General features: G+C 39.4%; 2 protein-coding genes across 3 annotated transcripts in view; both read right to left on the reverse strand.

The window, feature by feature from the left end:
• Nucleotides 1–13,774, reverse strand: part of LOC149064667 (tolloid-like protein 2) — a 199,922-nt gene that overhangs the window by 93,841 nt on the left and 92,307 nt on the right. The window lies entirely within an intron of this gene.
• Nucleotides 4,797–6,213, reverse strand: LOC149064668 (uncharacterized). Its single transcript, XM_089254803.1, has one exon. The coding sequence runs from the start codon at nt 6,042–6,044 to the stop codon at nt 4,881–4,883; it is 1,164 nt and encodes a 387-aa protein (XP_089110929.1). The 5' UTR covers nt 6,045–6,213; the 3' UTR covers nt 4,797–4,880.

A 13,774-nucleotide genomic window follows, 5' to 3' on the forward strand; every position in this document is an offset into this window, starting at 1 on the left:
AATACAATAAATTTATTTTCCAATGCATAACAGTTTTTTTTTCAACCATCTTAAATGTAACTTAAAGCGAGGTTGATGAAATTTATTATGAGTCTTTTAAAATATATTAAATAAAATTTGTGATTTTTCATTTCAGATTGAAAATATTATTTTTTTATGGCTTTCTCGTCCATAAAATTCTACGAAATTCAAGTGTGAACTGATAAAAATTCAGTTTTGATTTAAAATTTATTAATGCAAAATTTAATTAAAATAAAGTATATATATATACACTAGCTGTTACCCGCGGTTACACTTGCATGGACTTGGTAATTTGAAAATTGCTTGGCGATTTTTCCATCCTTCATTTGAATCCCTCATGAACCCCCGGGTGTTGCATTTCCAGAAATCCCGTCTTGGCGAGTCTCTATATTATAAAATATTATACTGACCGAATTTCATATTTATAGCTTCCAGTGGTTTGGGCTCTGAGATGATTGCCTCAGATAACTTTTGACCCCCCCCTCCCCCCCACGCCCTTATGTCCCCCTTACAATATGAATTTTGAAAAATCCATCGTTAGTGAGTTTTCACATTAGAAAATAAACTACTGACCAAATTTCATATTTATAGCTTCGGCTATTTCAGCTCAGCGATGATTGTCCCATATAAACTTTGAGCCCCCCCCCCCTAATGACCATTTTAGGGGCCAAATTTCGAAAAAAACCCCCTCTTGCGGAGTCTTTACGTCATGAAATGAAACTACTGACCAAATTTCATAAATATTTCTCCAGCGGTTTCGGCTTGTCGTGATTTCCCCGTGTAACATTTGAACCCCCAATACCCGCCCTTAGGAGGTTGAATTTCGGAAAACCCTTTCTAAGTGGGTCTTTACTTCATGAAATGGAACTACTAACCAAATTTCATATTTATAACTTCAGTGGTTTTGGCTTGGCGATGATGAATCACTGAATCAGTCAGGGCATGTCATTATATATATATATATATATATATATATATATATATATATATATATATATATATATATATATATATATATATATAATGTCACGTTTATTACAAACGGATCAAACACGGTGAATTATTTTATTAGGCTAAGCACAATACAGGGACGAAAGGAATAGCGTGACCGAACACAACGAATACGCAGATCAAACTGCCCAAAAAACAAAATAATCAAAAAGAATTAACTTAAGTCACCATAGCAACCAATAGTTCAAAGAAATGAGATGGAGAAGACAGTCCTTCGTAAAGGCTTGTAGCCCTCATACATTGCATTGCTCCCTCTTCACAGAAACAGCGTCTCGCTGTTTGTACGACGGCTCATGAGACTTGTTGTCAGCCTTGTTCCTCTCCTTGTTCCTCCTTAGTATTGTCGTCGTTGGAACAGGAACTGTCCTGAGCGTCCGGGTCATTGTACGGTTTCATACGGAGCACATGAACAACATCTCTTGATTTCCGCCGTCGTGAAGCAGGATCAAAATCTTCTACCGCATAATTCACATCTGATAATTTTCTCAAAACTTTATACGGGCCAAAGTACCTCTTCATCAATTTTTCCGACAGCCCGACTTTTCTTACAGGTGTGAAAATCCACACTAGATCTCCAGGCTTGTAGTCTACCATTCGGTGTTGAGAATCATAACGTTGGCTGTCATATTGTTGAGCCTGTAAAGTTCGCAGCCGTGCTATCTGCCTTGACTCTTCTGCTTGTGCAATTAATTGGCCAAGATGATCAGATTCCGGTTCTCCCGAACTGTATGGGAACATAGTGTCTAGGGTAGTTTCAGCTTCGCGTCCATGTAATAAATAAAAAGGTGTAAATCCAGTAGTTTCTTGTCGAGCAGTGTTATAGGCAAACGTGACGAATGGTAGGATTTCATCCCAGTTTTTCTGCTCGACATCGACATACATGGACAACATATCTGCTAGCGTTTTGTTAAAACGTTCAGTGAGGCCATTCGTCTGAGGATGATACGCCGTGGTCAATCTGTGGGTCACATTACAAAGCCTGTTGAGTTCAGCAACGAGTCTTGACTGAAAAACCTGTCCCCGATCGGTTATAAGAGTTCTCGGAGCTCCATGTTTTAGCATAATTTCTTCGACGAAAAACTTGGCTACCTCTGGTGCATCTGCTGAAGGCAGTGCTTTTGTTATAGCATACCGGGTAAAATAGTCAGTACTCACAATGATCCATTTATTTCCTGCTCGAGACTTTGGAAACCGTCCAAGCAGATCCATACCAATACGACAGAAGGGTGCTTCTGCTGGAGGAATGGGAATCAAACGGCCCGGTGGTTTTTGAGCTACGTTTTTCCTTCGCTGACATTCCTTGCAATGCAATACATAGCGACGTACGCTTCGATATAGACCGGGCCAGGAGAATCGCTTTCGTATTCGGTCGTAAGTTTTCGCAAATCCCAAATGGCCTGCTGTTAAGGAATCATGGAAATGTCTGAGGATGTCCAACCGTAGATGTTTCGGAATAACAGGTAGCCACTTTTTTTCCGCAGGATCAAAATTCTTCTTGCACAAAACGCCGTCGATAACCTCAAAGTCGGTCTTAAGAGAGCCGCTTGACCCTTCATAAGCATGGATCTTATTAGCTACATCAGGATCCTTGAGTTGTTCACTTGCTAGGTCGAGGACTGAAGTTATGACACTAATGTCCTCTGGCACGGAGCTTTCGTCAACGGGGTACCTTGAAAGGCTGTCGGCATCATTATGTTTTCTTCCGCTTCTGTATACTATTGAGACCTCGTACTCTTGCAGTCTCAGCGCCCATCGTGCTAACCGTCCGGAAGGATCTCTCAGGCTGGCTAGCCAGCACAAGGCATGATGGTCGGTAACAATCTTGAAAGGCTTTCCGAAAATATAGGGTCGAAATTTTGTAATGGCCCATATGACCGCAAGACATTCTCTCTCCGTGGTGGAGTAGTTTTTCTCGGCTTTTGATAGAGTTCTGGACGCGTATGCTATAACTTTCTCTTTCCCGTTCTGATGTTGGACTAGCACTGCTCCTATTCCGTAACCACTGGCATCGGTATGTAACTCTGTTTCAGCCTTCTCATCAAATAGCCCTAATACTGGGTCGGAAGTTAGGGCTTTCTTTAGAACTTTAAAAGCTTCTTCTTCATCTTTTTCCCAACGAAATTTTACGTCATTTTTCAATAAATTTTGCAATGGAGCAGCTTTCAGACAGAAATCCTTTATAAACCTTCGGTAGTAAGAGCTGAGCCCTAAGAAACTCCTCACATCTCGGATGTTTTGTGGAACAGGAAAATTTGTAATGGCTCTTACTTTATCTGGATCTGGTCTAATTCCCTCGGCATTCACAACGTGGCCAAGAATTTTAATTTCCGGTGCTGCAAACAAACATTTCTTTGGGTTCAAGTGAAGACCTGCGTCTTGAATGCATTGAAAAACAGCTGTTAAACGGTTAAGATGTTCATCGAATGTCTCGGAAAAGACGACGATGTCGTCGAGGTAGCATAAGCACATATTCCACTTAAGGTGACGAAGGAGGTTGTCCATCATGCGCTCAAAAGTTGCTGGAGCATTACAAAGTCCAAATGGCATCACCTTAAATTCGTATAGTCCTTCTGGTGTTACGAAAGCAGTCTTTTCACGGTCAGCTTCATCAACCTCAATCTGCCAATAGCCACTGTATAAATCCATGGTGGAGAAATACTTTGCGCCCTTTAGAGAATCCAAAGTATCGTCTATACGAGGTAGTGGGTAGACGTCTCTTTTGGTAATTCTGTTTAATCTGCGGTAATCGACACAAAATCGCCAAGTGCCATCTTTTTTCTTGACAAGAACTACAGGAGAGGACCAGGGGCTTTCAGATGGCTGAACGACTTCTTTTTTCAGCATCTTTTCAACTTCCTCTTGAATTATTCGACGTTCGGAAGGTGATACCCTATAAGGTCTTTGGTTGATGGGAGAATGGTCTCCAGTGTTGATTTTGTGCTTCACGTTGAGTTTGTAACTCCCCACCTTACCTCCATCACCAAAAGCTTCCGGAAACTGTTCTAGCAATAGAAGCAATTTCTTTTGATGTTCACTATCAAGATCCGTTGACAACATTTGCGAATAATCGACTGGACTCTCATTACTCTTGCTAACATTCTCGTACGACAGCACTTCCGATAAAGCATTCACATAGTTACAGTCAAGTTGTTCGGCGTGGCCAACGCACATGTTCTTCAAGATACGTCGAGGTTGGGCTAGCCCATTAGCGACCCACAGTTCCCCTTTGTTATTAGCGAGGCTCATGATGGTTGATGGGATGGCAACTTCTTGGTTCATCAATAAAAACCTATTATTTTCTACGATAACGTCAATGTCATTATCCAACATAGGAGCAGATACTTGTATCTTAGTTACTGAGCGTGCTGGTATGGTATAATCCTCTACAGCGTACAACCCCCCTTTCTGCGTTGACCGATGATCATGTAAGGTCTCTTCAAACGTAAATTCTAACTTGCCACAGTCTATGATTGCTTGAGACGCTTCTAGAAAATCCCAACCGAGGATGACATCATGGCTACATTTCGGCATAATTGTGAATTCCACTGGTTGACTGTGACCATTGACGGTGAGACGAAGAGTACAGGTTCCAAGAGGTTTTACATAACTGCCATTAGCGACTTTTAAGATAACATCTTGTAAGGAACATTTTCCACTATTTACAAACATAATTTTGCGTAAATGACGTCGAAAATCTTCTGAGATCACAGAGAAAGAAGCTCCAGAGTCTACTAGTGCACGTATGGGATGGTCGTCGAGGATAACATCAACATGATTTCCGAGCATCTTAGCGACATTGGGAGGATTTTGAAAAATAGCGGCCTCACCTCCAACAAAGGTCGCGCGGCTTAGTTTTCCTCATTTCGTCGATTCGGCGACTGACTAGAACGTCTATACGGCGACGGGGATCTGTAGCGGCGTGTCGGCGATCGTCCACGAAACGGGCTGGATGGAGGGGTCCTGGTGGCTGGTATGCTGGTCTCGTCGGTTATGCGGCTGTTACTGGGGTATGACGAAGCATGACGGCCTTGGCTGTTGCGGTAGGTGTCAAAGATGGCCCTTCGCTCTCGACAATAGCGTACGACGTGTCCGGGACGTCCACAGTGGAAGCAAACGGGACTGTTGTCCTGTGTACGCCACACATCAGTTTTCCTCGGAAGTTGTTCCAATGTTGGTTCCAATCTTGCCGTCCTACGGGTATGCGTCAACTGGCGCTGTCGTCTTGATCCAGGAGAAATCGGCCATTGACGTTCTCCAGACAGAGAAGCGAGCGACTTTCCCACTTCATCCCTTACGACAGCCTCGATCGCTTGCTGTCCTGGTTGGTGCGTCTCTGCCGGTGGCATGGTTAAGCGCTGGATCTCCTCACGCACAATTTGACGGATAAGAGATGGCAAATCCTCTTGTTCCTCGATAGCAGCTATAGGAACAACGTTTGGGAGTCTGGCAAACTTGTTTCGTCCGATCCTTTTCTGCTGCATTTCTTCTATGTAATGGCACCACTTGACGAATTCAGCAGTGGTGGTGACTTCTCTCATCAGCAGCGCCTGGTATACGTCCTCGGCCACTCCTTTCATGAGGTGAGATACCTTGTCCTCTTCTGACATGGCCGGGTCTACTAGATGACAAAGTCCCAATACGTCCTGGATGTATGATGGACTTGGTTCGCCACTCCTTTGCGCTCGACTCTTCAGCCGTTCTTTGGCTCTTCGAACGTACAGCTCGGTGTCACCAAAGGTTTTCTTCAGTTCAGCTTCGAACGTTGACCACGAAGTGAGTGTGTCCTCGTTGTTTTCGAACCACTGCCTCGCAGTACCTTCGAGGGAAAAGTACGCATTGGCCAAGCGATGACTGTCATCCCACCGGTTGAAGTTCGACACTCTCTGATACTCCTTCAGCCACCTCGTCGGATCTTGGTCAGGATCACCTCTGAAAATATTCGGCTTCCGGGTCTCCTCCATAAGAGCTGGAGTGCGTATTGTAGAACGTTCTTCTTCTCCTCTAGTCGTCATGGCTCGAGAACGAATAGTCCTTGTAGATGTCACGTACAGTCCGTATTCAGGAGGAAGATTCTGTAATCGATTACTCTGCCGAGAATCGTCGTTAGAAGCCAGGCTGATCACAACTGTCGTTACCCGGCGCCTCCACCAAAAATGTCACGTTTATTACAAACGGATCAAACACGGTGAATTATTTTATTAGGCTAAGCACAATACAGGGACGAAAGGAATAGCGTGACCGAACACAACGAATACGCAGATCAAACTGCCCAAAAAACAAAATAATCAAAAAGAATTAACTTAAGTCACCATAGCAACCAATAGTTCAAAGAAATGAGATGGAGAAGACAGTCCTTCGTAAAGGCTTGTAGCCCTCATACATTGCAATATATATATATTATAGATAATGTAAGAGTAATGTAAAATATACGCAGATGAACGTATATTACATTTAGTCATAATTACGTCTACATTTTTGAGGAAAAGCTGTTTTCCAACGAAAATGATTTTCGAAAAATAATGAATAAAATTAAAATTTCATAAAAATCCAAATAAGGTTTTTCTACATTTAAATTGAAAGTCCGTTAACTCTAAGGTTCAACACCCGTAAAAGCGTATTGCAAAAAAAAAATTACAAAAATGTATGTAAATTGGTGTTTTTTTTGGCATATTTTTAATTGAAAAAATACATCAACATAGCAATTTAATTAATTGAAGAAAATTTTTAATTAGTCAAAATCATTAATTTAGCTTGAAATATATATTTTGTCTTTATTTTGCTGTTGCCTATATACAGATGAAATCTTTCTCAGCAAATTTTAATAGTTTTCCTCCTTTCATTTCCAATTCAATTCCCTCAATATTTTGTACGAATTTATAAATTCTCTGGAAACATAAAATTTCAGCAACTCCCAAAAAATGACACTGACAAGAAATCAACTCTAGATAAAAAGCATTGCACTTATATAGCTGCATCTTGTACTGAAATTGTTACGCTAAAAGCGATAAATCCTGTTATTATACATAATCTCCATTTATTTTTGATAAATTTCTCTAAATTTATCACTTTTACTGGCGATTATGTATTATGCATAGTATGAAGGTTTTGACAGAGCTGGCTGGATTATGTAGTCCACAGATCGTATTGGTAGATGTGATAAATCGTCAATCAATTATTTACATTTTCCGGACATTATGCTATTAAATTATAGTCTAGGACATAGTTTCCCAATCTTTTTTGCCCCCATCACCCCCTTCTTCAGAAATTTTTTTTCTCCCACCGCCCCCCCAACGCAATCTAATCCATAGGATCCTATGTGATACCCGTAACTTCTACCACCCCCCTGGAACTTTCCATCGCCCCCAAGGGGGCGTTAACGCCCACGTTGGGAATCACTGGTCTAGGATAAAGAATGCGATCGGTAATGTTGGTTATATTTGCACATGTCGATAAATATGACAAAAGAAAACATGAACTATAGGCCGACGAAAAATTTATTTTTCAACCTTCTTTACATATATTTCAATTTAGTTTAATTTTCGTGGTGAAATATGCACATTGCATATTGTACATAACGTATGACAAAATGGCGAAGTGGTATTTCTGTATATATGACTGCATCCATATTTATCAAACTTTCCAACTCTATTTCATTTCATTCGGGAATTATGCATAACTGCCAGTACAGGGGATAATACAAAACTTACCGAGGTGATTGGTAGTTATGCATAATATACGGCTATTATGCGTAGTTACCGATTTACCACATTTACCGTAGAAATTGGTATGGTTTTTTTTACCGTGTATTTTCCCATGTTTATTCAAATATACACGAGACCACAGGGAGATAACTGTTTTGACAGTAATCCATATTGTACATGAAATTTCAATGGATCAATATATGCAAACAATTCCCGAAAAGAGAAGAAAACAATAACCAATACGGAATTATACGGCTCAAATCATCCGTAAGGTTTTAGCTCCAGGGCTATAAACATATCGGGTCCTTTTAAAACAACAATAACATAAAACAATATACTAAACATACGTGAATTAGTGAAATTTCCCTCGGGCTCGTCCAAAATCGTTCGGAGTAGTTTTATTTGCTCAAATTTGTTGGGAAAAGAAACAGCGATCAATAAGATGTAATTTGATAGACGTTTCCACGTCGTTATACGTCTATCGGACTAGATGCAAACGTGCATGATCCATACTGGTAAAGATCCGAACCAATGACGATTCTAATACAGATAGAGAAAGGAAGAAAACAAAAAAGTTGGATCGAAAAGAAGGGGGGGGGGGGGTCTTTGCTGACTAAGGTATCAAGATCGAAACAAGAAAATCGATTTAGAGCTTGATTGGATCTGGCATTTAGAATACTTGATTGCTACTGCCATGGTGGATGTGTTGGTGATTGGGGGAGAAAAAAGGAGGTAGGGGAAATGGATTGATTTCTTCTTTCCACCGTATTTCGAATTTGAAGTCTGCTGAGACACACACACACCGATCTATACAAAGTAAGGTTGGATTGAGCCAAGGTGCATCTCACTCTTTGCTCCTTTTCTTTTCTCCTCTCCTTATCTCTAGCCCTTCGGTTCCCTTTCAGAACATCGATACTTCCGTTCCGGCACTATTTCATTCCGTTCTTTTCCATCAATTGAACCTGCGACCTTCTTTCCTTTGTGAACTTCGAATGTATGAAGGGTTTTCTTTTGGAATGGCTCTCTTTGCTGAGAGAACATGAACCCCTAGGCTCTTTATTTAAAGAGCTACCAGGAGAGGGATCTAACTTGGAAGTTGTTTCCTCTAAGGATTTTCTCAACGACATTTGGAAACTTAGTTTAGGTTCCCTAATTTAGTCCGATAATGTAGTGTGCTGATACAGTGGTATATCCGATCTATTCTGCCAAACGAAAGGGGGAGGAGTGATAGACGAGCCCAAGTGGATCATGAAACACCTAACCAACCCTGTCCTATATCAAACTGTTTTCAAGTTATGGTGGATAATCGATTATGGAAAAAAACTGCATCAAGACTGAAAAAAAACCAGAATTTGTGAAGTTTCTGAAAGATTTATACAATTTTTGGATAAGATAAAAATAGATTGGTTAAAAACCTCAATTTAACCAATCCGTGTCGATCTCTTATCAAAAAATTGTGACTATAGTTTAAACCATGTTGGTGAATACCGCCCTAGGTGAGTTTTGTCGTGCATACGCTTATAACAACGAGTAAACATTTAGTGAGTGTCGTCCATACTCCACACCCATTCCACTTGATCGACATGCACGAGTATCCTTCACATGCTCCATCACAAACGGTTGATGACTTTTACGCAAGGGCGTTTGGCAAAAAATTTGGTTGATGTATAGTTTAAGTATCAACGATATATCATAGAAACTAGCATCTTTGATAACATTTAGGATATAAAGTGGAAAAAGATGAGCGGAGCAGGGGTTTTTTTTTCTCCACTAGTTAGGGCTTCCAGAAAGGAATGGCTAATCCCTTCCCCCGTGCCACTTTTTTTAACGATTAGACATCACTGAACAAAAAATGATTGTGCCACTCGTAGGCCGGGCTTACGTTATGAAAGTTTTACAAAAGCTCTATTATAAAACATGAAAAATGCAACCATTAAGCTTATTGGTTGCATTCCAGCAATTGTGACCGATGAAGCTTTTGAGTAAAATCTAGTGGGAAAAAGTATGACTTCTTTCAGAAACTAGCAAAACTGCTCATAGAAATACAGTCATCTTAAAGTATAGGCTTTTCCGGGCATGTCCTGGCGGAACTACATAATGAGATCTCTGGTGCTATGATTTTTGAGTTCAAATATGTAAATATGCAACCCATTAACTCCCTGCTACTCCCAGCTGATGGGCTTCCAGAATATTCTCGGGCAATCTGGAACATCACTTTCGCTGAGGCACCATGATGTTGAGACAGCCCAACATCAGCATCAAAAACTCACGAGAGAACTCTTTCACACCGAACTCTAGCCAAGGGGTACGGAGGGATTGACTTTATTTATAAAATTTTTATTCACTATGTGAGTTTCTTGTTCACGTAGATCCAGGATGAAAAAGACAGGGGGGGGGGGGCACGAGAAGGAAATACGGCACAAAGGGGGAAGCAGGGGAGATAAAAGGTTAATAAACACTGTTCTAACACATTATCTGGAATAAAACACCAAGCGGCGAAATCAATATATAACATTAATGAAGCTTTGAATATCACCACAATCGAATCTAGAGTTGAAAAGTATCTGTGAAATCTTAATGAATGGGCTGCCTCCTTCTTGATATGAGAACTTTTCATAATCAAAACATGCTTCATAGAACACGATAAATAATTATTTAAATTTCAGTATTTTATGTATTATTCACATCACTGAGTTGATCAAAATTTCTCCGAGATAAAACCTCCTTCTCTGGTTTATATGTCTCTTTCGTAAGTTTTCTTGAATAACACATCTCACGTAGGCGAATGAAGAAATATTATGACTTCCGTTGAAATTTTAATGAATTTTCTGCCCACATTTTCTCTCGGATACCTATCAAATAAATGCAATACACCATCGCAATCTCTAAATGTCAAAACCAGTTAGTATTGGATTCTTTCCTCTATTTCTCAACACCATCCAACGAACATAATCTTTAATATTTAATTTCATACGTATTTTATATTGAAAAAATTCGCGTATTTCCTAACATCCCGTAAATACGGATATATATATGTCTGGAAACTCGGCAGTTCTTAGCACACAAACGCAAATGTCACAACAGGCAAAATGACCAACGAGAGGGTTGAAAATAGATGCCTATAAAAAATATGGATGTCAAACCCTTGTATATCTAAAATGCAGCAACTCAAAATAATGGCAACTACCACAGAAAACTAATAATTATGAGAAAATATAATGCATTGCCCCACATTAATTCAAAAATTATGGTGTCTTAATAGCGTCTCGATTTCTATTCGAATATCGTGTTTCATTTTAAGGGTGTGAATTGTGGTCTAATTCATGCCACACGGAGGGGGGGGGGGAGTAAGATAATCACAACCTTATTAGAGAGAAATTTCCTGCTGCATCAGAAATATCACACCAAATGATACTGGTGTCCCCTTATCAAAACGCTTGAGTGAGAATGTATTAATAACTAATGGTCCACCTAATTCAATCCGTTGAAAACTTTTAAAACTTTAATAATATACCCCCGACACACACGTGCGTTATTTGAATTTAAACATATTCGAAAAACAAGTCTTTCTTCATTGCTCAAGCCCCGTGTATCAACAATAGAACGCGCAGCTCTTCTCTGCACCCCCGTCGACAAATTCCATGTCCCTCTATACGTATGGTCTTCAAAACCGTACAGCATACTCCAGGCCATTACGAACTAAGTACCAGAAAAGTGAAAGGATATTTAGGAGAATGCGAAGAGACCTTTCTAAGAATCAAACAGAGCATTCTATTCGATTTTTTGACCACCGCTGAAAAAATGTTCAGAAAACCTAAGCCACTCGTCAATGAGAATGTCCAAATCGGTGATCTAGTACATCGGGGATAATTCTACCATTCAACTGGTAAGTGAAACGTGGGTTGTTCCAACCAAATCGAATGACCATGCAATTGTAAACACTTTATTTTATTTTCAGATTTATTACGATCCGTCAGGGATGAGTCTGATTTAAAACAAACTTATCAACACTAAAGGGTGTAGTCCATTCATTAGCCCATTCTGCCATCATATTTAAGTTTGTCCTGAGAATCTCCCTTGGATTCCCGACTGCCCCCGTTAGCTTCACGTCATCTGCGAATTCGCTAACAATCCTATTAATACCTTGATAGAGTTTATCGGTAATAATTAAAAAAGTATGGAGCCAAGAGCACTTCCTTGAGGGACTCCACTTGAGACACCTGTCCAGTCAGAAAATTCTCCGTTCGCCATAACTAACCCACTGCACAACACAAAATAAAAAAAAAACAAGAATTCATCTCATTAATTCACCAACGTAAATTAAGCCATTATTTGAATAAGACTTCTAAATCTTCCTACAAATGAGCACCCCATCCCCCGTAAAAAAAAAAAAGAAGTCAACACTACCGAAAGAGCACTCGAAATAATTTTCTTTCACATGAAATAGTAATTGGAGGACATCGTATGGGGGGGGGGGGGGGGGAGAAGGAAAATTCGGAAGCTAAATAAATAAGGAAAAAAACTAAACCCTCCCGGAGTACATTCTTAATACATAATCGATATGTAAAAAAAAAAAAAAATCTTAAGAAAGAGGTAAAAATAAAAGAAAAATGGCCGCCGTCACAGCCTTAATTTCCTTTCAACAGAACCAGAAAGTTATTTTTTCTTCTTTTTCAGCTAAAAGTCACCTTCGTTAACTTAATGCCAATATTTTTCGCGTCCGGGACAGGAATTAGGCCTAAGTTGATGGAAGAAACTTTATAATCTGGAGGAGAAGAAGAAAACTTCGTGCTAATGAATCAGTGGGAAACAGCTAATGAAAAACGCTTATTTAAGTTCCATCCTCAAGAAAATGAAGAAAGAAAATAAAATATAAGGAACACACAATCCATCTTCACTAATTACTTGACGAACTTTTCTCACTTTTCCCTCCTAAACTAGTTATTATTATAATTATATATTTTCACACATTTTCTTTTATTTTCTATAATTCTATTCTAAACAAGATAACGGTTTCGGAGAAAAAAAAATTATCACATTGTTTTTAGATGTTATTAAAACTTTGTCGGTCACTAATTTACAGCATAGGTATGATAACATGTTCCGTATTTTACGGGTCGTTCTTGTGTTCCACAGTTTAGTTCAGGGACTCTCAAACTGCGCACCGCCAGCCTCCATGAGGAGCGTTATGTAGTAGCGGTCCTGAGAAAGGTTTTTAGAAGAGACTCTGTTATACACTGCTCTGGGAGCCGCAGTTAAGCGCTGATTAGAACAAAGGAGCGCCGCAGGTGGAAGAAGTTTGAGAGTTCCTGGTTTATTCGGTTGAGAATCCTTTTTAAACGATTGTTTCATTTTTAAAAAGAAGTTTATTTGAATTTATAATCTTTTCTGAAATTGTGAATGGAGATCATTTTCGTAACTTATAAATTATATTATGGTAATTATGACCATAATTTATTTGTAAATACTTATCTTATCTATTCGTTACGTGCAACGTTTCCCCGTAAACTTCATTTCAAAATTCACTGTGATTTTCAAAGCGATCCTTTATTATCGAAGGCAGATGGAAGCACCACCAATAGAACAAGAAATACCCATAATTCTGACAACATAAATATGCCAAGACCACACATACGTCCAGACCACAAATTCCGGCACGTAACTATTCGTTGGAAATTTCCGAGACGAATCTGGACGATGTGCATGTACTTTTTCAGTGATTTTAGCACCAACATTCCGTGCTTTTGCCACCTTAAGGCGATGACTTTAGTAAAAAAATTGGCGATATCCCGTATTTTTCCGTATTTAAAATCCAAATTTTCAAATACAAATACAAAGCCCACAACTAGCAAATTGCCCAACGAGGTGGCTGAGAAAAAGATGCCCATAACAAATATGGATGTCATATATTTCAAAAATACAGCAACCCAATTAAAAACTAAAATTATAAACAATATATACACATGATAAAATACTATACAATGCCCATAATGTATATTTATGGTTGTCAATATACATTATGGGTATTGTATAGTATATAA

Source organism: Pholcus phalangioides, unplaced genomic scaffold, assembly GCF_987345545.1.
Source record: "Pholcus phalangioides strain wild (caught in Gottingen) unplaced genomic scaffold, Ppha-v1.0 ptg000042l_1, whole genome shotgun sequence".
Taxonomy (NCBI): domain Eukaryota; kingdom Metazoa; phylum Arthropoda; class Arachnida; order Araneae; family Pholcidae; genus Pholcus; species Pholcus phalangioides.